The sequence below is a fragment of the Lissotriton vulgaris genome, chromosome 9 (genome assembly GCF_964263255.1).
Source record: "Lissotriton vulgaris chromosome 9, aLisVul1.2, whole genome shotgun sequence".
Taxonomy (NCBI): Eukaryota; Metazoa; Chordata; class Amphibia; order Caudata; family Salamandridae; genus Lissotriton; species Lissotriton vulgaris.
The window spans coordinates 496225061-496252352 of NC_141697.1; the positions used below are offsets into that span (position 1 = coordinate 496225061).

At 45.4% G+C, this 27292-nt stretch overlaps 1 protein-coding gene across 1 annotated transcript in view; it reads left to right on the top strand.

Moving 5' to 3' along the window:
- The window catches only part of C9H14orf39 (chromosome 9 C14orf39 homolog), a 1344786-nt gene that overhangs the window by 184461 nt on the left and 1133033 nt on the right, over positions 1-27292 (top strand). Inside the window, exon 4 of the mRNA XM_086939475.1 lies at positions 9616-9705. Coding sequence (XP_086795601.1) covers positions 9616-9705 — 90 coding nt within the window. The remainder of the gene's footprint in view (positions 1-9615; positions 9706-27292) is intronic.

The following is a 27292-nucleotide window of genomic DNA, read 5'->3' on the forward strand; positions in this document are numbered from 1 at the left end:
TTTAAATAAATATTATGTAAGGGATAGAACAATAGGGAGTAGGAAAAGCCATTAATAACCAATATTATCTGGTTGCTTGCCCCCCAATAGACACTGAGCACATTGAAAATAATTTGTGAACCCACCAGTTCCAGTCCATTCCCAATATTCAAAAGGAGAACCAGACGGTACCCGATAGAAGGAGGCCCCTCGCGCGCATCTAGAGGTATTTATGAGCCAATATAGATGCACTACAAACATGTGGAGAGTGATCTAGATGTGAGACATATTGACATCAGTATTAAAAATAAGCTTTATACTATTTACCACTACAGGGCGAATCACGAAAACAATTAACCCGTGGATAGATGAAAATAGCAGTGGAGCCTATATTCTCTGACAACTTATAAAGGTGAGACTCATGTAAACAAGAAAATGTAATACCTCTATAAATAGGAGAATTTGTTTTGATTGACTCCTTGATATTATCCCCTTAGCTCCCCTTACAATCAGGCTATTGAATATCCATTCAGGCCAAAATTTGGACAAAATTGGGCAATAGAAGCTGGGGTGTCAACATAACAGCTAAACCTGATAAATAGAAGGTGAGTTGACCCATATATATATGTATAAAAATAATATATAACAAAGGAACATAGTGTCCCCCGTGATGTGAATGATATGGATAGTCTTCTATACTATCCGTTTTTATAACATGGATGACTGCATGTGAGTAAGGGTATGTGAACCAGGATGTACTAGATTAAGTGCGTTATTCCACTAGATGAAACCAATACAGATTAAGATGTCAACTTGATCCTGGTGTCAGCTGTCAATGAGTATAATGTTTTAATCCAAGAAGTTAGGATAAGAGTAAAATTTGTTTCATGCTAGCTAAACAGGTAGAGCTATGTGTAGGAAATGTTCCCCGTATACTATCTCCCCTTTTGTTAAGAAATTAGACCCTTCCTGAACTCTATGATATGTCTAATACGTGTATGTAAATGTATGTGTCTTGTAAAGCGCACTGCTGCCCTGAGGGGTCGTGGCGCTGTAGACCGCTGGGGAACCCGTCCTGGCTATCCCTGTGAGATGGTCCCTACTGGGTATCTTCAAGGTGAAACCAGGCATCCCCGGCGAATGTGGGAGGCCGTTGTAGAGATGAGGCAAGCTAATGCCCAGAGTTGCCGAGTGTGATCCCTGGTTAGAGTATGCACCGAGGCGAGAATTATCGAGTCCGCTGACCCTGGTCCATGACCCTGCCGCGTCGGGAATTGAACCCTGGTCCCAGGCCGTTCTCTGCTTCCGGGTCTGCCGCCTCTAACCAGTGAGTCACACCACTCCATCATAGCTATTAACAATTGTATCCTGCCTAATGAGAGTGATCCTTTGGTCTTGATAAAGATGGAATAATCTGAAAACCCATCGAAACGCGACGACGCACACTAATTTATACACAACCCCCTGGTCTTACATAACTTGTACTGCAAAAAATATTTCAATGTTGCCAAGTATTGTACTATAAAGGTGAATAGGGGATGTGTAGTTATCCAAGACCAAGTGTTTAGGTCTGGTGCAATACTCTATTTTTTTTTATATATGTCTAATTCATGCTTGTGTATTAATTTGTGATTATGAATTGTGTATAATGTTTTTTTATTAAAATTGTACTACTACATTTTAGCTTTTAATGTAAGATTTTAAACGAATTTGTAATAAAATAAATGTCATAATCATCGAGTTCAGTAGTCTTTTAGGTACACTTAGTAAGAGGTTAAAGTACATTTCTGGTGAGTGAATGGAGTGAATAAAATTTCGAGATCCATTGAGTGCCTGTGGACAATCGACGAGTTACCTACCCATTGGGATTTTATTTTTTACACAGCCCAACAGTGTTCCATTCTTGTACTCAGGAAATTCACTGTAGTTTTATTTTTAAACAATATTGTGCCTCATTGCGCCTTATGATGGGCACATTAGGAGTCATCAATATATCAATCCTTAGATGCATTCTTTAATATTAAAAAGGGAAGGTGACGGAATACTATTATAACGTATCCATTATATATAGAACAATCTGGCACCCCAAACCCATTGTGTTTTTGCTAGTGCGTTAGTGCGTTTGGGTCAGTATGTTCCCTTTATCTTTGAGTAATGCGAAGAGGTCCACTGACTGACCTAGATCTGATACATCCTTTTATTCAAATCACATAACACCCAATCAGTGGTCTGGCTGTTTTTATTGCTAATAACATTGCTCATGTTTGATACATCTACACAAAACCATCCCCAAAATGTAAAAATGCACATAAGATTTATTCTTGAAGGCTTTGCGCAGATTGTCAGGAGTAGCAAGGCAGCTATAGGGGATACAAGCAGCTGTTGTTACTGTTTAAACTACTCCCTTAAGAATATTCACTCTCATGCATAGAAGAAAATACCTAAATAGATTTTTTTTTTTTTTTTTTGGTGTAAGACTTTTATTGACAGTTATCATCCAAGTATCAGCAGTACATTTAGGCAGCAAGCATGTCGTAAGGCAAGGTAACATTTTGTACTTCTACACAGCTATTCAGCCGACAACCCTCCGGTCCGGCAGCGAATGTTGAGGATGGTACGGTAGGCCATCAGGATATATTGTTCGGAGCCATGAAATCTTACTTTTCAAGTCCATTTTTTTACCTTTTTGTAAAAGAGAAACCAAACCAAACTTACTGGCTCATTTGTATTAAATAGTCACAAAGTAACACGAAGAAAGGCTATCAGTAAAGTATGCCGATCCCCAACACCCAGGTACATACCCCTCCCCCCCAAGCACAATGTGAAATGAAATCCCCATCAACAAGGTTACAGTTCCGATCCCACCCCTGAGCATCCTACAAGTCAATCTATCATTTCCTCCTCATCGTCCGAATCTTCGTCATCATCCTCCTGCAGCAGTTCACACAGGTCCCCTCTGTATCTATTCCACGCCTCCCACACCCTGTTCCATTTCTTTGGGTTTGCTCTTAGTTTATATACAGTTCTTTCAGTTAGCATCAATTTGTCCATGGTCTTGCACCACAACGCCAAAGTAGGTACTTCCGCCACCCCCCATCTTTGCGCCACATCGCGCTTAGCCACCATTGTACCAATTGTGACCCACTGCTGTTGTCTAAGGTTAAGGTCAGTGCCCTCCCATATATTCAAGAGACAGAGGCGCGGCTCCGGCGTGAGGGAGGTATCAAGGGTCTGTGAGATTGTGCGCATGACCTGTTGCCAATATCTGACAATGAGAGGGCAATCCCACAGCGTATGTAATAACGTGCCGTCCTCCCCGCAGCCCCTGAGACAGTGAGGGGAATCAGCCCTATGTATTCTATGTAGGGTGGTCCTCGTGTAATATACTCTGTGCAGTACTTTTAACTGTATGAGCCTGAACCTAGCCGATACCCCTGCCTCCCTTGGAGACGCCATAGCAGCATTCCATTCCGTCTCATCCATAGCTCCTAACTCATCCTCCCACTTTTCTCGCAGTTTCTGCAGGGGGTCTGGGAGATTATTTAGCAGTTTGCGATATGTGAGTGAGGTGGCCCGTGTCTGTAAAAAGTCCGTAAGAAGCTGGTCTTCCAGGGGTGAGGACTCCGGGACTGTGGTCCCTGGTTCCAACACCGCCAGCAGAGCATGCCTGATTTGGATATATCTGTATGTTTCGGTGGGGCCTAAGGCATACTGCTGTTGTAGTTGCGCAAAGGGAATCACCCCTGAGGACGACCAAAGATCCCCCACCGTTGAAATGCCTATATTATCCCACTGGGTGAATCCCTTACTGGACCTGAGGCAGCCCAGTTTTTTGGTGTCCCAAAGCGGGGTAAGTTTCGTGATGACCCCCTTCCATTTCAGCCTAGTAAGTGCCTTGTACCATAAGGTAACTGTATGTTTAGTAGCGCCAATCTGTCCTTTGAGGAGTCTCGGGTTATATAAGGGGGCTAACAAACTTTGCGTTCCTAGTTGGGCCCTATCAGCCAGATACGCCAGGTCATCGTGTGGTGCGTGGAGCCATTGGTTGAGTACCTTGAGTTGAGATGCCCAGTAGTAAAGCTGCACATTTGGTAGCACTATTCCCCCATCGTACCAACCACGGTTGAGTTTGAGGTGAGCAATTCTCGGAGGACGCTCACCCCATAGCAGGGTAGTGACAACTGCGGTGAATTTATGGAAATAGGAGGGCGGAATTACATCTGGGGTATTTTCCAGAACGTACAGGAGGCGTGGAAGTGCCATCATTTTAAACAGGGCAGCACGTCCCAAGAGCGTGAGTGGCAGGGACGACCAATGTCGTGCATCTGCCTTCAGACAGAGGAGGGGGGGTGCCAAGTTCCGGTCGTAGAACACGGCCGTGTCGTTGGTGACATGTATGCCCAAGTATTTAAAGGAGACATCGGTCAACACTAGAGGACAGTGTTCGGAAGGGTTGGCATAGGGCCCTTCGGGACATAAAGGACCGATTTTGTCCAATTAATAGTATAGCCGGAGGCTGAGCCATGTTTATCGCAAAGTGCCAGTAATATCGGAACGCTCGATTCGGGGGCAGATAAGTAGACCAACATATCATCGGCATACAATGATACTCTGTCTTCCCAGGCCTCCGTCCATTTAATACCTTTCAGTAGTGGTGTCTTTCTAATAACAATCGCGAGAGGTTCAAGGACCAGCGCGCAGAATAACGGGGATAGGGGGCAGCCCTGACGAGTCCCACGCGCCAGAGGAATCGCTCGTGAGATGTGGCCATTGGCCGCCACGTGGGCTACTGGGTCTGTGTAGAGTAGTCGAACCCACAATAGAAATTTCGGTCCGAAGCCCATCCGGGTCAGAACTGCAAACAGGTATTGCCGCTCTACCATATCAAAAGCCATTCTGGCGTCTAACGACAAAATGGCCGCCGGTTCTTTCAGTGAATGTGCTCGAGCCAGTGCGCCGTGCACTCTACGGAGATTTAGTGCCGTACTCCTGTGCGGCATAAAGCCGGATTGGTCTGGGTGGATCAATTGGGAAAGATGCGGAGTCAGCCTATTAGCAATCAATTTCGCCAAGATCTTCGCCTCTGCGTTAATGAGCAAGATCGGGCGATAAGACGTACAGTCCTCAGGAGGTCTGTCAGGTTTTGGTATAGCTACTATCGTCGCCAAGCGCTGGTCTAAAGGTAGTGTTCCGGTCTCACGGCAATTCTCAAACATGGCCAACAGTGGTGGGCCCAGTGCATCCGACATCGTTTGAAACCATTCGATTGGTATCCCAATCGCCATACGGAGCTCCTCCACCGTGAGGTCCGCTTCCAGCTCAGTCATCGCCTCCGGCGATAGCGTCTCTACTTCCACATCCTGGAGAGCTAGCTCCGCCGCCTCCGCCGTGACCACCACCTCTGGAGCATACACCCCTTGGAAGTGGTCTGCTAAGAGGTCAACAATTTTAGGAGGGTGTGTGTGACACGTCCCTTCTCGGTCCCGCAACTGTAAAATGTGCCTGCCACCGTCCCGTTTCTTGTCCAACCAGGCCAGAAATTTGTTGGCCTTGTTGCCCACATCATAAACCCTGCTCGCAGTAGACTCTATATGTTCTAACACCCATCGACGGAGAAAGACGACGTGCCTTTGCTGGCAGAGAGACAGTGCGTGTCGAGTGTCATCCGACGGCACATTCATATGAGCTACGTTAGCCTGTTCTAACTGCAGTTCCAGCTCTACCAGTTCCTGTTTTTGCTTACGTTTATGATTGGTTATAGCCGCGATCGCCTGGCCCCTCAACACTGTCTTATACGCCTCCCATAGTACCGTCAGGGAGGACACCGAGCCGGAATTCTCCTGGAAGTAATGCTTGGTGGTGGTTTTAAGGGATTTTCGAACTGGAGGGATTTTAAGATAACCGGGGTAAATGGGATAAAGCCGTTTGCGAGCCATGGTTGTGCAGGACAGTGTAGCGGCCAAGGGGGAATGGTCTGATATACCCCGGGGCGTAATCTGTACGTCAGCAAATGTGAGTCTGCCACCCCCAGTGTGAGAAAATAGTCAATGCGAGACAGGCAGTCATGAGTGGATGAATAGTAGGAATAGTGGCGATCAGTAGGGTGGAGCTGTCTCCAAATATCAACCAGACCCTGTGCCTCCAAGAAGTCCCTGAATTTTGTTGGGCCAGCGGGGAGGGAGCGAACCGGGAATCTATCCATTTCAGTATCGGCCAGTGCATTGAAGTCACCGCCCACCAGCAGGTCCCCTTCGGAAGTTCCAAAAGAAATTTGCCCAGGTCCGGAAATGCCGATGAATGTAGCGCTGGTGGGATGTACGCAGACACCACATTAATGGGCACACCTTCCCATTGCCCACACACTGCCGCGAAGCGGCCATGTTTGTCTGTTTTTGTGGAGTGATGTATTAAACGCAATGTTTTTTTTACCCAAACACCCGTCCCCCGGGACCCTGAAGTGAAGTCCGAATGTACTACCATGCGGTACCCTCTCCTATCCAGAGCATTGGTGGCCGCCCCCACCAAGTGAGTTTCACAGTTCAGTCGCCTAATACATTGCAAGACCAGTCCCCTCTTCACTTTATCCCCCAACCCCCGAACATTCCACGACATTATCTGCAACAGTGGCACAGACCCCATCCCAGTGTCAGGTGTTACGTTATTAGGTCGTGAGAGGTTCGCCATTGTGTAAACGCGTGTGCAAGTTGGTGTTCCATGGGGTAGGACAGAGCCATAGTGACCGAAGAGTTACCCAGCCCTGTGCAACTATTCGCACGTCGGTGCCTTCGTAGTGCTAGAGGATCAGAGGTGGCACACCCGGTGAAAGGAATACGGTCATGCGTGACTATTAGCAATTTTAAAATGATGAATAGAGCCAAACAATTCAAACAAGCAAACCAACAGGGTCCCCCCCGTTTCCAATACCCCCACCCACCCTGCTTCCCTGCTACACGGACTCCAAACTGCCCGCCACCCCAATTTAGCAGAGTGCTTAAACCCATCCCAAAGAAAACACACAGTTACTTGCTCGTTGGGGGTGAGGAGAACTCCGGAATTAGCGACCCCTCATACCCTCCACGGAGGCCCTCGGCCCAGTGTCCTTGGCGTTTCCAGCCGCAGTCCCAAACATCAATGTCTCGTACACACCGAGTGTTCATGCGTCCACCTCTTGATTTAGGTCATCATTGTCTCTTACTGGCGAGCTTCTGCCACTGTTCGTACCGGCGTCCCCAGCATCGTTTCGGTCAGGTTGATGTGAGCCATTTTTAGTCCGTCCAGGGCGGCGAGAGTGGGAGGCAGGACGCCAGCCGTCCAGCCAGTCTCGTGCAGTTCCAGGGTCGTCGAAAAACTAGGTCCTGTTCTCCGCCACCACCCGGAGCCTGGCCGGGAAAATCATGGAGTAAGGGAGTTCTCGCTTCCTAAGTTCCTTTTTGACATCCAGGAAGGTCTTCCGCCACCTGGCCACCTCCGCCGTATAATCCGGGAAGAACGCCACCGTTGAGTTGAGGATTTTCACCGGTGGTGAGACTCGTGCCGCCTGAAGGATGACATCCCGGTCGCGGTAGTTAAACAGTCTTGCTAGGATCGGCCTCGGCGATGCCCCTGGCTTAGGTTGACCCCCTGGAACTCTGTGTGCCCGCTCAACTGAAAAGAAGGCCGACAGGCCTTTAGGTTGAAGGTGGGTTTTAATGAGGTCCTCCACATACAAATCCATCGCTCTCGTGCCGTCAGACTCCGGAACGCCGAGAATGCGTACATTGTTCCGCCTGGAACGGCCCTCCTGGTCGTCAAGCTTATCCTTCAGGAGCTTGTTTTCCGCCATGACCGCTTCCATGGCCGTCTGCAGTTCCGAAACATCCTCTACTAGCGATTTCGTGACAAGCTCCAGTGAGCCTACTTTTTCGGCCATCTTGTGGAAATCCGTTTGGATAAGGGTGATTTCGGTCGAGATGGAGCCCACCGTCGTTTGGACCTGCGAGAGAGCCTTCATAACATCATCCAACGTCGCCTCCTTCGTCCCCGCAGGCTCACCTGGTTTTACGGAGGAATGCTTCCCATCCGCCGGAGGGGAAGCGGTCCTGTCGTTCGTGAATCGGTCGATACAAGTCTGGGTTGTACCGCCTTTCACACCTTTCCCGGCCATTGTTCGGTCACGGAGAAAATACAGTTCGCCGGCACAATGGGGTACCAGAAGAAACCACCGTCACAGCGCGGTCCTCAGTTTAATGCGAAGAGGGGCTTTCGTTGCAATGAGGGAGACACCCCGATGATCCTCACAGGGCAGATGGCAGGACAGTATTCTGGTGGTTGTCTTGACAATCCTCGGGCACCCCACCTATTAACCTCCGTCGGTTATGGCAAACAGTCTGTCCCTGGGCAGGGAACTCGCCCGCCGGCCGTCACTCAGGGTGGTCCTCCAGCACCGACCACTTCCTGTCTGCGGTAGCTGAACAGGCTGCACTTCCGGTCGGCCTCAGTCGCCACTAGAGTTCCCGGAGGTGGGCCTATACTTCCGTCGGATCAGCACTCGACGATAACTCCGTCATCCAATCCTCGATTTCTGTCCGGGTGCTTGCCGCCAGTTCCGCCCGGTCTCGGGCGTTCGGTGCCGCCGTCTGAGGTAAGAATTAGCCACGGATTATCGTACGGATAAATGGAGAGGCCGCTTCCCTGCCGGAGCTAGTCCTCTATGCTGCCGCCATGTTCGGCCGCCACCGAGATACCCCTAAATAGATTTTAAGTAAAAATGAATCACAAGATTGAATTGCTACAATTAGTTCTACATGTGTGGTGGTAAATATGTTATAATGTTTTGAGAAAATTTAAAAAACACAGACCGTGTCCAACCAGCAAAGTGTTCATGGATGAAAGCACATTTTAAACACTAGATCAACTATATCCTAACAAAAACTCCAACACATAATTTTCTATTAAGGGAAATTATAGTTCCCTTCTAAGACCAGACTTCACACATTAGCAAGTTTTCAGTGACAGGAAGGTTATAATGCTAAACCGAATCATAATGACATTTGGCAGTGATGGCGAACTACACTACTATTACATCCATAAAATACATTACTTACAACTTCCCACATGATGTCATAGAAAAGATCCACAAATACAAATAACATAAAAGATAACATCACTGGTGATGTTTTACTCCTCTAAGCCTACATTTAGCAGATGCTTAAGCATGTTTTTTTATTAAACTTTCCAAAGTTGTGAAAACTTTACATAAGCTTTCTGACAGTTAATGGGAAAATATTTACAACTTTGTACACCCCTAGTGTATGAATGCAAACTTAAGAAAATGTTGACACCTCTGCGTGATCTTCAGGTTAGAATGTAAGCAGGTCAACTGAGCTCTTCATCATTCAGAGGTCAATAGCATGAGTAATAATTTAAATAATTGTAAATTAGAGTTCCAAGTAAAGTGCATTTGATAAGATTGATATGTAAATAACATATTATTATTAAACACCTTTTGATGAAAGATGAAATTTTTTACTAAAAGATTTGACTAGTATCCATAAGCTGATTATTGGAATGTAGTTATCATAATTGTCATTCATTTATATTTGCTTACCGTGAAAAAGCTTGTGTTTGTTGAAACAGATTTTTTAATTTGCTCCTTAGATGGAAGCCCACATGTATGCTGTTTAAGAAGCATGAAGACTATTTACAGGGTAAACTTCAAAGTTGCCAGGAAAGTACAGAAAAAGACAAGTATGTGCATAAAATCTTGGTTTATCTAATGATAAAGTTTTTTTTAAATGTAATTAACTACTTTGCTCTATTATAGTTCAGATAGCATGATGGTTCTTTTATTTCGCATCAAAGAATGGAAGAAGATTAGACAGGACATATACTGTTTAATACTCTAGATTAGGAGGCAGTGTATTGCTTCGATGCACTGTCTGTGCTCACAAAAAGGGAACTTTAAATTACTCTAACATTCAATTGTGCTGATAAGGGAGGGATCATTTTTGCAATGTTAAGAAATTGGTGCTAGAGTACACAACAACAACACAACTTTATTCGGCTTTTGCAAAAAAACATATGTCAAATTAAAAAAATATATACAAAAATTACATATCTATAAAATGTCTGCCAGATGTAATACAGCTTTGACAAATATACTTAATATTTAAAAAGAATTTAAAAAGATGCGTAAAAACTGAATACAAAATAAAAAGGGGTACCAGCATCACATCAAATCCCTCCATGACACACCTTCAACCATTAATGACAACTGGATCTAAGCCTAACAGCAGACTTTAAAAGGCTAAGAACATAACAGTGGCGGCTCACCCATTATGGCATGGAGGTGTCACCCCACTGCTTTCTCGGGGTGCAAGAAGGCAGAAACATAAACAGTAAAAACTAACATTTATTTTTCTGCCTTCTTGCATTCCAGGAAAGCAGAAGTGCCTCTGTGCCTGGTTTGGGGTGGGCGGGTGGTCCTACTTGAGAGTGGGGAGGAGTGGCTTACCCACTGTTGTGGGTACTGACTGTTTGGCCGGCCCCAGGGCCGAACAAAGCAGTCATGCGCACTCCTCCTTTATCTCTATGTAGGCTGCTGCATTCAGCCTACATAGAGAAAATGGCCCGGCTGGAGCACTCTCTGCCTCGCCTCACCAATCACAATGCTGCCATTGCAGCATTGTGAGTGGCTTGGGTAGGGGAGGGAAGCTGCCTGCTGGCTGCTTCCTGTTCCTGCAGCAGATAAACGCAGACCCGGCTGCCGCTGCACCAGTACAGCGTGACCGGCCAGTAGCGGAGGCGGTACGGTACCTGGCACCCCTGGCAGTAAGGTACGTTTTATTTTATTTGTTTTATCCCCCCTCCCTCCCTCCCGTGAGTATGCCATCCGCCACTGGCCCCCTGTCAGAGTCACCATTCACCGTTAGATCAATCCACATTCATCAGCCATTGGATGATTGTAGCTGAAGTTCATGACTTATAGATTTTCATCTGTGCAATGGCAAACTGTAACTTCTTTGGGGCAGCAGGAAGATGTGTTCTGATTTGGAAGGTAGCAGTTTTCCTCTCTTGGTGTTGTATTAAGATATGGTGTCTGCTGCCGATCATACATCTGCCTTTATGGACGCAATCCACTTTAACCTTTTCTTTCCTCTTTACTTGGAGACCATGGAGCACAGCCCGAGATGCCCACCCACCAAACCCCAATCTCTCTGAACTGATGACGTGCAAGGTCCTATTTCCATTCCCCCCACCCCTCACTCACATAATAGAGCTAGGTTGGCTTGTGCAGATGAGGCTTGTGCAGCATGTTACGTTTGTGCTTTTGCCTGGAGAAAGAGGAGTGCGGAATGACGGTTTGTTTACTGTCCTGCTCTCACTTATGATTTTGGCACAGGGTGGGGCAAGGAGCCCACAGGCGCTACACTGCGGGACGAGCCCTCGGCTTCCATTGGTGCATCCATTGATGCTGCAAGTGCTGTGAGGAGGGCACAAGGCCTGAATGCGAACCCCACCCTGAGTCCGTCTTTAGGTCCCCTCTTTGAGCTTCTCTCTGCATGTTTGCTGCTCACTGAGCCCATTTTTGCCCCCGAAACCTTTACAGTTCCCCCTCTTGGTGGTCCAAATGTATCCTCTGATTCTGAGCACATACGACCTTGTCCTTTTTAAAGGGGCTTCACCTGATACCCGTGTCCAAAGGTGCTACACGGTCCAGAATAAGTCATCCTCCACTAAACTGTTGGGGTGTTTATTCCCTATGACTGATGTCTCCATATTTGTGTTGCAGGGGTGATTGTCACTTCTCTGGGTTTCGTTTCAGGGAAGGTTCCTTGATAGTTGTTGTTATGAGAGGAGCCAAGAACCGCAAAACCTGCAGACTAACTTAGGTGATAGTTGTACACTCAGATTGTTGTTCTGCCTTTTTGCATGTTTCTGATGTGAAAAAAGATACTACCTACTTGTGCCTGGGCCTTGGACAGTGCACACTTTAGTGGTATAATGGATTGCCGGACTTTTCTCAGCAAGGTGTGGTTCCGTTAGTTTGCTAGTGTCTGCCGTGTCCACAAATGAAGGGTTGTGAGGTACTCCCTGGAACTCTGCTATTTGTGGTAAAGATTGTCTTCATGTTCGCCCATCTCAGCGCTTGACCTGATAGAGTCGTCTTTTGCAGGTAAGTATTGGCGGATTTTGCGGATTTGCGGTCCGCGAAATCTTGTGAAATCGCTAAAAAATCTGCGAGTTCGCAAACAAATTCGCAAACTCACGGATTTCCACAAATTGGGTAAATCTATAGTGCTTTTCCTACACTACAGCTGCGTAAAGGGCCGGAAGAGTTGTCTCCAGTGACCACGTGTGGCTGTATATTCGGTTCCATTTACTTGGTGATTCCACAAGCTCGTGCTGACAATTTATGGCCTAACGATCGTAAAATGAAAATTACTAGCATTTTATCACAAGCACGCTCTTCTCATTCAACACCATCCAAAAGTCAGGAAGCTGCATGGTTGCAACGAAGAGAAACTTCTGTAAATTGGATCATCGGTTGCTGTTTCTCTTTGTTTGGAAAGTGCCTTGCTAGGTTTAACTGTGCTTTTTATTTGTTTTTCAACCTATATTTGAACTGTTGTACAACTCTTTTACCTAGTTTTAGCATTTCAATTGGTAACAATTGAGGGTGGTATAGCCTTCCTATTGCGGTATTTTAAGAAAGAAGAATCTTGAAAATGACTTAATTCTGATTATGAGACAGCAATCAATCACCCCCGGCTCACTTCCACTTCTGACATCTGCTTTCCAGTTCGAATTATTATTTATTTATATAAGAGTCTCATAGTGCCACCTACTGGCTACTTCAATATCATGTGAATGTCAAATACGCTGTAATGAGATAACCTGTACCTTTTCCACCGCGCCGATAGGCGCGGAGGTTCCTCGAGTGAGCTGTCCATCACAGTGGGGGAAAGGGCAGGAAGATGTTGCATACCCTAGTGTGTGTGATGCGGGGCCAAACGGGCAGGGCTTCTATATGAGTTCACATGTCTCTTGTTTATAAAGCGTCAGAGGCCGATCAGAGCAGCAGAAGAGGAGAAAGCAGTCTCCTGGTCACAGGAAGAACCCCGGGTTTGCGCTCGAGAAACTCGTGGATGCATAAACCTACATCAAGGATTACATCTAATTGTAGACGGTAGATCTGGGGAGAAAGCACACCTGCATAGCTTCAACCGTGCTCACTAGTTTTTTGGGCTGGTTATAATGCATTACTGAATTTGAGCTTCAACTCGGACACCTGCTTTATTTATATCTGTAAGTGCTTCCTGTTGAGGGTTAATTTTCGTGACAGGAGTATCGTGTCAGAATAAATCCTGCCTGCATATTTATCCACGAAGATGCCACTGTGTTGTGCCATACCTCTACTCAACTGGAGTACTTTCTACTGGCTAATCAGTAAGTGCCGAAAATCCGTAAATTCCGCGAGCTGAACGGATTTTTGGCCCATACTTATTTGCAGGTGCTGTATTTGCACTAATTTGTTTGTTTCATACCCTCATAAATAAACATTTACTATTGGGGGCACTTTATGGCTGTGGAGAAGGCTTTTGCAATCAGCATTTGTAATTCCGGTTTACAGGCTTAGAAGAGGCACGAGAAAGAGAGCACCTGGGAAAGCTGAAAGAATGGAAGAGAGAAAGAGTGCACCACAAAGAAATTTGAGAAGGTGCGTGCGCGCATGTGTATGAGAGAGAAAGAGAAAACTGAGTTGGGAGAGATAGAAGACAGTTGTCATAGAGATATGCATACCAGAGATGAGGGGGTAGCAAAAGAGACTTGCAGGAAGAAGACAGGAAAATACAAGTAGAAAACAAGTAAGATGGTGAAAACTAATGTCAGCCAGTGAGATAGGTGTATTAAAATTGCAGGCCGGTGAGAGACAGCTCAGAGTGAGCGTGGGCGACAGATGAGAGAAAGAGACCTATGATGGAAAGACAGACTAGAAACGGGCAACTGAGAGAGTATGGAAGGATAGACAAATGGACAATATAGACTGGTGAGAGAGGTGCTTTCTCAAATTTACTTGAAAATGCACCATTTGGCCACTCTTTTTTCAAAATTGTCTCAGGGGGGAGAACACCCGCCGACCCCCTTCCCCTGTAGTTTGTTCGAGCTTGTTCGCTATGCTCGTTCACCGCGGTAAAGTACGACAAGAATTTTATGCCACACCACTTTCAAGTTCACCAGCCACCACTGGAACATAAAATACAGTGTTACCTGAAAGCATTAATAAAAAGGTAAAAGCAGGACGCACCTGGCTAAAATTTGCCTTTTTTAAGATAAGGATGATATAGATCTACCTCTGGCGCTCATAATAACTACAAAACAATAAAATGTTGAGCATATCCTGTGGAGATTTACTGTCTCAGCTACAGTGCAACAGGATCTGACCCTTATTCCACCTGTGTGGATGTGCAAGAAAGAGATGACAGAGGTAAAAAGGGAAACTAGTCATTAAAAAACAATCAAATGAGCTTGAAAGCCCTAAGAAATATGGTTCTATGAAATGCGTTGTTTTCTAAATGGGAAATCTACATACTATGGGCTTCCTTAGCTCCCGATCTTCCCTATCTGATAGCTGCTGTCTACAAAAGGCCTCCTTTACCCAGCCCAAGTCCTGCATACTAATTGATTCTGTGTTAGAGAATAAATCTGCTCTACTGAGGATTGTCAAACACTCCTTTATACAGTTGAGCCAAGGGATATGATGAGCATGGTCAAGGGCCATTCAATCTTTTAAGATCTGTTCATTTAATGCGGTCCCATTGCCAAGCCAGATTTTAATCCATAGTGAAAAGGGTGTGGAAGGCTAACAGATCTGAAAGATGGGCCATGCCAAGCTCTTTGTGTACTACGAAATTAGAGGTGCCCTGGGGAACCTTTAAATGTTGCCTCAAAAAGTAGTTTTCGGCTATTTGTAGATCATCATAAGCAATATAACCCCATATTTCACTACCATACACCACCATAGCAATGCACTTGGCCCTATAAATCTGCAAAAGGGCCTGATCGGTATATTGCCCAATCAAGAGGCAAAGTTAAAAATAGCAGCATTAGCCTATGAAAGATCCCCTTTGCTTCTGCTTTTTCAAGCCCCTCAGTTCATGTTAGCGAAAAACCACTTGTCTTTGGGACTGGAATAGACTCAACCTTAAAGGTGACATACTTCTTTGCACTGAGGTCCCACCTGCATCACATATGATTTGGAGTTGTTGACCAACAGGTCCTGATCTTCCATGAATTGAACAAAGGAGTGGAGCAGCGTTTGCAGCCTCCTCGCGGTCTTGGGACATGAGGATGGCATTGTCAGCGTACAGTAATATTAGCAGACCATGCTTATCCACTTGGGAGTAGTCCACCTTGGACTCCACTAGTACCTTCTCCAGGTTGTTGTTGTAGAAGTTAAACAGAAAAGGGGCCAGTATACAACCCTGCCAGACTCCTCGCTGGATTAGAAACTGTTGAGTGACCTTAAGATCTTTGGTATAATGCACCTCTGCCTTCATGTTCCAGTGAAAATCTCGTTAAAAGAGGATGATATCTCTATCCACTCCAATGGCTGACAAAGTTTGTCAAAGCTTGCTTCTGTTAACTTGATCAAATGCAAAAGACAGGTCCACAAAGGTCAGGTGGATGGTACCAGGGCGGGCAACTTTGTACTTGTTAAGAATCATAAACAGGTTCATATATTGGTTCTCTGTTGACCGTCCCTAACGGAAACCATATTGAACATCTGCAGGATATTATTTTCATCTGCCCAGCTGGTCAACCTGTCGAATAAAATACGTTGAACCACCTTTACCACTGAATCCAGCAGAGAGATTGGCCTGTAACAATGGGTGCTATCTCTGTTGCCTTTTATTTTTTAAACGGGAAAAAAGTACTCGGTGTCAGCTTTGACAGCTACATTAATAATTGGGGTGAGAGCCGGGACCCACAGCTTCGGAATGGAGATATAGAAATCAGGAGGGATCCTGTAAGGTCCTGGTGCCATATCTCTGGACAACACAGCTATGCCCTTCCTTACTTCCTTGTCTGTGTCTATTAAGGCAAGTTTCCCTTCTCCCACCTTGCAGTATGTACTCACAGATAAAGGGCACTTAAACATTTTCTCAACGTGATTTACTTATTCATCCTCTGTAATGTGAGCGTTGAGGGTTTTTGCAGCATCTACTGCCAAAAAAGGGCTATTTACGATGCTCCAATACTTGGAGGTATTCTTTAGGGTGCTTGCCTCACTGAGCTTGCTCCAGGCCTCCTTCCTCAGCTCAGCCTTACATCTTGCTAGTTTGGCTTTTTACTGACTTCTACATGCCTTTACTAAACAAAGGTTTGTTTGTTATATACCTAATGCTTCCCTCAATTTCCTTGATGCACTTCAGCAATCAGAATCAAACAATCTTGGGGCCCGGTCCTGATAAAAGTTCAGGAACACACTGAAGTGGTCAACTCAGACATGGGTGGACTTTGTGGATACCTTTGTGAAGCCACTGGACAGATGGATTAAAGGTGACTGGGTGTATACCTAAGAGGAGCTTTACAGTTTGGTTGAAAAAGAGCACATTCTGATAAAGTACCTCAGCATCTGGTAGACTCTAAGCTATCCCTAGAGAGCTGGGGAAGATGGCTGGTGAGTAGGTGCACACCAGGGTGACCAAAAATTCTCAAGGTAATGTTCACAAGAAAGGAGGATGGGCCACCTTCCAGGGGAAAGATGAGGCCAAGTTTAAAAATACAGACAGCCCTAAAGAGACCATGAAAGATTCCCAAGAAGAGGAACCCAAAGCCACATCCCCATCAAATGGGAGGGAGTACCTGGGAACAAACTATGACCCAACAAAGGCTGGGGTGTGCTAAGACTGTAAAAAGCCAGGGCACAAGAGGGAAGATTCTGCATGCAGCAAATGGCACCTACTAGGGGCTATACCAAGGGCATTGCCAGTATAGGAATGGGGGTGGAAGTTGTCTCTTGGATTGAAGGGGTTCTACTTAAGCCACTCTAGTTTCCATGGGGCTAGAGGAAATTGAATCTTTGACCCACTGACCTGCCAGCATGGTAAAATACAGGCAGTATCGAAGAATCAGTGGGACTGAAGTTCAGGCCTTGAGGGATACAGGTCAACAAAAGAGAAAGTTCCCACTTTGGCCACAATTATTCATAACAAGTATGCATCACATTATTTATATTAAAGGCGACAGATACACAACAAGTTTTTTATTTTCTTAAAAAAATATATGAAGTTTTTAATTTTGTATTTTTAGCATCGCATTCAAATTTATATATTTTTCATTTAAGTTAGAATTCATAAGAAACATACATTCACAGTGTTAACATTTCATAAATCATTTCATGGTTCATACAAAAAAAGGGAAGGAATAAAGTGACAAAAAACAATTTATACCAATACATATGCCCCTGATAACACACAACCAATCACAACATACTAACACATTCATACTATCATTGCATACACATACACTACATCTGAAAAAGGAATCTGGGTACTAATCAGCAGGGAACCCCCTGCCAACTGACGAGTCTCAAAGGTAAGTATGAGACCCGCGATTCGGCGGCACACGGCCACCTTCCTCAGGACCTCTTCCAGGCAGTCAACACCCACATAAACAGGGGACCTAAAAAATGTAATAAAGAAAAATTGTATATACACTGTCACCATAGAAAGTTTTTTAAAAAATGGAAAAAACCAAGTCAGTATACAAAAGTCATGTACATACTTAAAAAACTTATATTGACACTTGAGCTCGACATGTGACATAACACAACCCAAATCCTCAGTGGATGTACAAAGATTCTAATAAGTAGAGTACTGAGAAAGCCTTAGAAAGATACTGAGGACGACTACTAATGAGTCCTGCTCAAATGGTCTAATAGTATGACATACATATCAAATGAGTACAAAGGGCAGAGGTCAAAAAAGCCTAACAAGGTCTATAATACATGGCATATGTCAAGATGCATAATGAGTGTCGAATTACTTACACATAAAAACCATTGATTCTGCTTAATTCTCAAAGGGCAGTGTCATAGACAAGAACCACGTAGAGAGGTAACTCATAGGTTTATCAATATCTGAAAAAAGGAAAAGCGTGCTCAATAAATTATCGTATGGGATATATGGGCGAACAACTTGTGCTACCAGAAGATGTATATGCCTTACCTATATTTAGAGTGTGGGAGTCTCTATAGGTAGAGAAAAAACAAGTGGGGAGGGTCAACTAGGGCTATATTTAATGACCAGAACCACTCATGCCCCAAGAGAACTATAACAAACAAAGGAGGGGCCTGGTCAGAAACCTGTCAGTGTGCCGCAACTGAGCTAGTCACCAGAAACCATTAGAAGCACTAGAAGTGATGGCCCAGGTATGTTAGAAAAATTCCCATCAGCCCACCCATGTGGCGGAATGTCGTCATGTGGGAGATGTCACCAATCCAATTCCCAGAGAGTGCACCTAGTCATGGTGCAGAGTAGGGTGGATTAACCATGGTGTAATTACAGACCAATGGGCTTCACTGGTGATGCTAATGGAGTGCAGTGCAAAAGTAAAGGTGATAAACGTGAAAATAAAATTGACTCCGAGGGCCAAAATTAGTTTAATCAGTATGGCGCTTGGGTCAAGATTAAAATTCTGCCAAAATAGTTTGAAATTATAACTATGTGTGGGCAGAATAAGTGAAGGTCGACATGTTTCAGCTGTACTGACTGTTGGTCAAAGCTTTCTTCAGGACCAATAAAGAAACTGCGACTGCAAAAATAAAGATTAAAGAATAAAAATTCAGTAGTGCACGCTAATGTACAATGGATAAATCCTACCAGTTCCTCTGAGCCCAGATGGAAGCTGCAGGAAGTCCAGAACTGTATGTAACTCCTAAAGAGACATAAGCGTGAAACACCATGTAGTGCAAAACAGGTCTCAGGAATGCAAGCACAATATACTGGGCACACAGACAGGGCGGTGGAGACTGTCTCTCCCCGCACAATATATTACCATATTCAAAATAGTGTCAAAAAATCACTTAGATTAGTATGAACTTAGTGACTTACCCAGCATTGTGTGGGAGTACGCCTCACCTCACCCGGAACCCACTCGGGAAAGAGGGGAGGCCCCGCTCTAGTTAGGAAAGAGAGTAGATAGAAGAAGTGTCTTTGAAAAATAGCAAAGAGACTCGCACTAAAAGTAGTTCTCAACTCCTTAATTATTCCTAACAAAAACCTAGCCATTAGTTAAAAGAGAGACTCAACCTAATATGAAAACAAACAGACTATGCATAGAATAAATCAGCCACAGTTGGAGTCCAAGTGGGAGGGTATCCTGCAACCAGTGATAAACCAGAGTGGGCTGTTTCTAGCAAACAGGATTGCTAACACAATCCTCCAATATCCAAGCTCATGCAAAAGGCCAGAACCAGGAGTTCTGCCTATAAGGTAGTAAATGGAAGGTCAGAGAACCTACCTATCCGTCGGTACCTCGCTGCAGGCGTCCAAGTGGGAACGGAGGTACCGACGCTGTGTGTGTGCGTGTTTATATACGCCTATCAACTGGTTGCAGCTGTTGTCAATTAGCTGCGTGAGCGCTACAGACATCGGGTGCCAGCGCTAAATCGCGCATGCGCTCGGCATCCCGATAGTGTGCGTTAACCGCGCATGCGCGTGGCGCGTATAAGGGAGTGCGCATGCGCGGGCCCCGAGCCGGGTGTAGTAACCGGCGCTGAAGAAAGAAGGCACTACGCATGCGTACAAGCGCAAGTATAATAGCGGTGATCGCGTGGTGCTTTGGAATAGCGCTGTGCTTGGGATAAAAGGCACTGCGTGAGCGCAATAGCGCGAGTGAAATACCGGCAATCGCGCTGTGTTATTAATTTAAGCCTTGACTTAGAGCAATGATATACATACTTTGACTCTATACACACAATACATGGATGGAATCATGTTGGAGACAGTAGGGCATACTATGCAGATGGCAACACATGTTGTAAATGAGTACTAAAAACCAATAATATGTGTGTAGGGAGAGTGGTGTTCACTGCAGATAGGTTCAATGTAAGTCAAGTGGTGCAACAGGCTCAAAAAAGGCTAGATGTAGACAAGGCACATGGAGACTAATACTGAACAGACAGATATGTAGGACTTTGGGCTAGTAGATTCACAGGGATGTCCACGGTATATCGTCGTTCAGACCTTGCCTATGACTTTTTAGAAGAAAAATCCATTTTTGCTCCTTCCTGAAAAGGTACTTAGCTACATCACTGATATGTGACGGAATGAATGGCCTTTCTAAGATGACCCATTTCATCTCGTCAACAGTGTGTCCTTTCTCCAGGAAGTGATTTGTTAGTTTAGTGGCCTGCTTGCGGCACCTAATGGTGCTTTTATGCTCCCCTATTCTTAACTTGATCTTACGGGTGGTGTAGCCAACATACTTCAGGGAACAGGGACATGTTATCATATAAATAGCATTGTCGGTATTACAATTCGTGTGCTTCTTAAGCAACCATGTCCTGCCTGTCCCTATATCTACTGTAGTAGTTTTTTCAGTCTGAGGACAGACACTGCACGACCCACAGGGGTAGTGCCCAGAAACTGGAGGAAGGTTCCATAAGGTGGTTGAGTAGTCAGTCTTGGTAATCCTTGGTCTTGTGTGGACAAGAGTGTCTCGAAGGCTGGGTGCCCTTTTGAATGAGAACAGTGGTAATGGAAGATTGGCCCCGGTGCTATTCAGAATTGTCCAATGTTTTCGAACCATTTTCTGAACAGGGTTGGACATTGTGCTAAATGTACTCACAAATGTCAAGCGCTCCATTGGTGGTTTGGGTGGGCGTTTTTCGATCAATGCTTCGCGATTGTTATTTGAGGCACGCTTCCAAGCTTTTTTCACAAGATGTTTAGGGTAAAAGCGTTCCTCTAAGTGGGTGGCTAGTGTTGTTGCGTGCTTGTTAAAGAGTTCCCTGGATGAGCAGTTCCTCCTGACGCGGAGGAACTGTCCGACCGGAAGATTCTCCCTCAGGGAGCGTGGGTGGTAACTATTGAATGACAAAAGTGAGTTCCTTGCCATTGGTTTAGTAAACAACTCGCTCCGGAGACTACCATCCTCAGGGAAGATGGACAGGTCAAGGAAGGGTAGTCTAGTGTGACTGTACTCCAGTGTGAACTTCAGATGTGGATTACATCCATTCAGCCAAGTGTGGAAGGCTTGTACTTCAGGGATAGATCCTCGCCACACCACCAGGACGTCATCTATATACCTCTTCCATAGCACCAGATGTTTTAAAAATGGGTTGCTATGGTTGAGGATTTGAGTCTGTTCCATTTGGTGTACATAAAGATTCGCCAGGCTGGGGGCAAAAATGCTCCCCATGGAGGTCCCGGAGATCTGTAAGAACAACTGTTCTTCAAACTTGAAATAGTTTCGCTTCATGGCCAATTCTGCAAGTGATAGAATAAAGTTAACTGGGGAAATGCTGTCCAGATCTTCCATTGACAGAAGGCCTCTGATTGTATCCAACGTGTCCTGTTGTGGGATGCAGGTGTAGAGTGATTCTACATCAAAACTGACCATAAGGTCAGTTTCCACGTTGTACTCAATGGTTGGTAATAGTCTCAGGACATCGGCTGTATCCTCCAGATACGTGGGCATCTTCTTAACTAAGGGTCTCAAAAAATGGTCTACAAAGGTGGAGAGTGGTTCCAAAATGGAACCGATCCCAGAAATGATGGGACGGCCTGGTGGTGGTCTGGTGGCTTTGTGGATTTTAGGGAGACAGTAGAAGCCTGGAATGGTAGGTTTCTCGGTTACAAGGAATCTGGCTTCCTGAGGTGTAATCCATCCCTCCATGTTCCCTTCGTCCACCAAGGTTTTGATTTCAATAAGTAAATCCTGAGTGGGGTCTGAGGTGAGACGACGATAAAATTTATCATTGTCCAGCTGTCTGAGACACTCCTGACGGTACTGATCTAGATCCATGACAACAGTGGCTCCCCCTTTGTCCGCCGGTTTTATAATGATGGACGGGTCTAGTGAAAGGTTTCTCACCGCCAACTGTTCAGGTTTCGAGAAGTTGTGGAATGTACTCCGTGCGGTAGTGTGCAGCTGCGAGATATCGTGTCTGACCGCCTGTTCAAAGGTGGTGACGAGGGAAGGGACTTGATGATTCATAGGGGTAAAAGTGGAGGAAGGACGTAGTCCTGTGTTCTTAACAGTCTCTTCACTTAACTGAGAATCATCAGTCTTATCCTTAAAAAAGAAATGGAGACGCACTTTGCGGAAAAACTTTTCCAGTTCTGTTCTTAGAAGAAATGGGTCTCCGACATTGGTTGGCACAAAGCCCAGACCTCGCTCCAAGACTGACTGCTCAACTGGATTAAGAGTGCGGGAGCTTAGATTCACAACTAGACTCCTGTCGTCTCTGGACTGTTGTTCTCTTGAGCTGCTCTCCTGCTCCGAGTGTTCGGGAACGTCTGTCCGGTTTCCCAATGGACAGTCTGTGGTCCTTTTCTTCTTCCCCTGTTCTGGCCCCGGCCACGCCCTAAAAAAGGCTGGTTGGGGAAGAACTGAGGATAAGAAGTGTATGGATTCATAGGTGGCGGATGTGGCTGAAAGCCCCATGGGCCTGGTGGCCACCAAGGACCCGGATGTTGGAAATTACCTGGGTGTTGGTTAAACATAGCACCTCTCTGTCGACCACCCCTCTTGAATGGTCGTTGTTGAGACCCTGTCCCTCTCTGGGGAGCTCCAGATGTACTGGGTGTCTCTGAATCACTAGAGTAAGAGTCAGACCCAGAAGATGAATAACTGGATCCATACTGTTTGCCTCTGCTATTAAAGCTGGGAGCTACATAGTTGTCGCTAGTGTACGGATAAATTTTCTCCATAGAAAAGCGATCTAAATCTTTTTTAAACTTATCCATCTTACTCATCAAGATGTTGTCTTTATAATCTTTGTTTACCTTATTTGTTTCGTCTAGCTTTTTCTTGAACAATGTGCTACACGAGGCTTTGATCTGACCTTCAAGCACCTGAATTTCTACGAGAATGGCATCTGCTGCTCTCTTAGCTGTGCTGATTATTAATATCAGCCAGTCCCGTGTGCAGCGCCACGCAATGAGGGACCAGTCTCGTAGAAAGGCTTTGTCAGTCAGAAAAAGACGTGGTGTGTTGGTAACAATAAGGCCCGTAGGGGCACATTTGCCTCTCAAATATTGTGCCATGATGGTTCCATGGATAGAGGTGCGTGTGTGAGATTTTTTCAGATTCAGCAGTGTAAGCCAGTCATCCTTCGCTACACTAGAGGTCTCGGGTAGTGAGTCCAGAAGAGAAGGGTTATCATCCAAAATATTTTTTAACATCTCATCATCAAAAGCTAGTCCTGCAAAGTCAGCCATTATCACAAAAAGGGAGTCTCCTAAACAACCATATGCTAGGTGAGCACCATCAAGGGGTATACCCTGACTAGTGAATTTAAGTATTAGGAAATGACCCGCAACGGAGGTTGCACTAAATACAGAAAAAACAAGTGGGGAGGGTCAACTAGGGCTATATTTAATGACCAGAACCACTCATGCCCCAAGAGAACTATAACAAACAAAGGAGGGGCCTGGTCAGAAACCTGTCAGTGTGCCGCAACTGAGCTAGTCACCAGAAACCATTAGAAGCACTAGAAGTGATGGCCCAGGTATGTTAGAAAAATTCCCATCAGCCCACCCATGTGGCGGAATGTCGTCATGTGGGAGATGTCACCAATCCAATTTCCAGAGAGTGCACCTAGTCATGGTGCAGAGTAGGGTGGATTAACCATGGTGTAATTACAGACCAATGGGCTTCACTGGTGATGCTAATGGAGTGCAGTGCAAAAGTAAAGGTGATAAACGTGAAAATAAAATTGACTCCGAGGGCCAAAATTAGTTTAATCAGTATGGCGCTTGGGTCAAGATTAAAATTCTGCCAAAATAGTTTGAAATTATAACTATGTGTGGGCAGAATAAGTGAAGGTCGACATGTTTCAGCTGTACTGACTGTTGGTCAAAGCTTTCTTCAGGACCAATAAAGAAACTGCGACTGCAAAAATAAAGATTAAAGAATAAAAATTCAGTAGTGCACGCTAATGTACAATGGATAAATCCTACCAGTTCCTCTGAGCCCAGATGGAAGCTGCAGGAAGTCCAGAACTGTATGTAACTCCTAAAGAGACATAAGCGTGAAACACCATGTAGTGCAAAACAGGTCTCAGGAATGCAAGCACAATATACTGGGCACACAGACAGGGCGGTGGAGACTGTCTCTCCCCGCACAATATATTACCATATTCAAAATAGTGTCAAAAAATCACTTAGATTAGTATGAACTTAGTGACTTACCCAGCATTGTGTGGGAGTACGCCTCACCTCACCCGGAACCCACTCGGGAAAGAGGGGAGGCCCCGCTCTAGTTAGGAAAGAGAGTAGATAGAAGAAGTGTCTTTGAAAAATAGCAAAGAGACTCGCACTAAAAGTAGTTCTCAACTCCTTAATTATTCCTAACAAAAACCTAGCCATTAGTTAAAAGAGAGACTCAACCTAATATGAAAACAAACAGACTATGCATAGAATAAATCAGCCACAGTTGGAGTCCAAGTGGGAGGGTATCCTGCAACCAGTGATAAACCAGAGTGGGCTGTTTCTAGCAAACAGGATTGCTAACACAATCCTCCAATATCCAAGCTCATGCAAAAGGCCAGAACCAGGGGTTCTGCCTATAAGGTAGTAAATGGAAGGTCAGAGAACCTACCTATCCGTCGGTACCTCGCTGCAGGCGTCCAAGTGGGAACGGAGGTACCGACGCTGTGTGTGTGCGTGTTTATATACGCCTATCAACTGGTTGCAGCTGTTGTCAATTAGCTGCGTGAGCGCTACAGACATCGGGTGCCAGCGCTAAATCGCGCATGCGCTCGGCATCCCGATAGTGTGCGTTAACCGCGCATGCGCGTGGCGCGTATAAGGGAGTGCGCATGCGCGGGCCCCGAGCCGGGTGTAGTAACCGGCGCTGAAGAAAGAAGGCACTACGCATGCGTACAAGCGCAAGTATAATAGCGGTGATCGCGTGGTGCTTTGGAATAGCGCTGTGCTTGGGATAAAAGGCACTGCGTGAGCGCAATAGCGCGAGTGAAATACCGGCAATCGCGCTGTGTTATTAATTTAAGCCTTGACTTAGAGCAATGATATACATACTTTGACTCTATACACACAATACATGGATGGAATCATGTTGGAGACAGTAGGGCATACTATGCAGATGGCAACACATGTTGTAAATGAGTACTAAAAACCAATAATATGTGTGTAGGGAGAGTGGTGTTCACTGCAGATAGGTTCAATGTAAGTCAAGTGGTGCAACAGGCTCAAAAAAGGCTAGATGTAGACAAGGCACATGGAGACTAATACTGAACAGACAGATATGTAGGACTTTGGGCTAGTAGATTCACAGGGATGTCCACGGTATATCGTCGTTCAGACCTTGCCTATGACTTTTTAGAAGAAAAATCCATTTTTGCTCCTTCCTGAAAAGGTACTTAGCTACATCACTGATATGTGACGGAATGAATGGCCTTTCTAAGATGACCCATTTCATCTCGTCAGCAGTGTGTCCTTTCTCCAGGAAGTGATTTGTTAGTTTAGTGGCCTGCTTGCGGCACCTAATGGTGCTTTTATGCTCCCCTATTCTTAACTTGATCTTACGGGTGGTGTAGCCAACATACTTCAGGGAACAGGGACATGTTATCATATAAATAGCATTGTCGGTATTACAATTCGTGTGCTTCTTAAGCAACCATGTCCTGCCTGTCCCTATATCTACTGTAGTAGTTTTTTCAGTCTGAGGACAGACACTGCACGACCCACAGGGGTAGTGCCCAGAAACTGGAGGAAGGTTCCATAAGGTGGTTGAGTAGTCAGTCTTGGTAATCCTTGGTCTTGTGTGGACAAGAGTGTCTCGAAGGCTGGGTGCCCTTTTGAATGAGAACAGTGGTAATGGAAGATTGGCCCCGGTGCTATTCAGAATTGTCCAATGTTTTCGAACCATTTTCTGAACAGGGTTGGACATTGTGCTAAATGTACTCACAAATGTCAAGCGCTCCATTGGTGGTTTGGGTGGGCGTTTTTCGATCAATGCTTCGCGATTGTTATTTGAGGCACGCTTCCAAGCTTTTTTCACAAGATGTTTAGGGTAAAAGCGTTCCTCTAAGTGGGTGGCTAGTGTTGTTGCGTGCTTGTTAAAGAGTTCCCTGGATGAGCAGTTTCTCCTGACGCGGAGGAACTGTCCGACCGGAAGATTCTCCCTCAGGGAGCGTGGGTGGTAACTATTGAATGACAAAAGTGAGTTCCTTGCCATTGGTTTAGTAAACAACTCGCTCCGGAGACTACCATCCTCAGGGAAGATGGACAGGTCAAGGAAGGGTAGTCTAGTGTGACTGTACTCCAGTGTGAACTTCAGATGTGGATTACATCCATTCAGCCAAGTGTGGAAGGCTTGTACTTCAGGGATAGATCCTCGCCACACCACCAGGACGTCATCTATATACCTCTTCCATAGCACCAGATGTTTTAAAAATGGGTTGCTATGGTTGAGGATTTGAGTCTGTTCCATTTGGTGTACATAAAGATTCGCCAGGCTGGGGGCAAAAATGCTCCCCATGGAGGTCCCGGAGATCTGTAAGAACAACTGTTCTTCAAACTTGAAATAGTTTCGCTTCATGGCCAATTCTGCAAGTGATAGAATAAAGTTAACTGGGGAAATGCTGTCCAGATCTTCCATTGACAGAAGGCCTCTGATTGTATCCAACGTGTCCTGTTGTGGGATGCAGGTGTAGAGTGATTCTACATCAAAACTGACCATAAGGTCAGTTTCCACGTTGTACTCAATGGTTGGTAATAGTCTCAGGACATCGGCTGTATCCTCCAGATACGTGGGCATCTTCTTAACTAAGGGTCTCAAAAAATGGTCTACAAAGGTGGAGAGTGGTTCCAAAATGGAACCGATCCCAGAAATGATGGGACGGCCTGGTGGTGGTCTGGTGGCTTTGTGGATTTTAGGGAGACAGTAGAAGCCTGGAATGGTAGGTTTCTCGGTTACAAGGAATCTGGCTTCCTGAGGTGTAATCCATCCCTCCATGTTCCCTTCGTCCACCAAGGTTTTGATTTCAATAAGTAAATCCTGAGTGGGGTCTGAGGTGAGACGACGATAAAATTTATCATTGTCCAGCTGTCTGAGACACTCCTGACGGTACTGATCT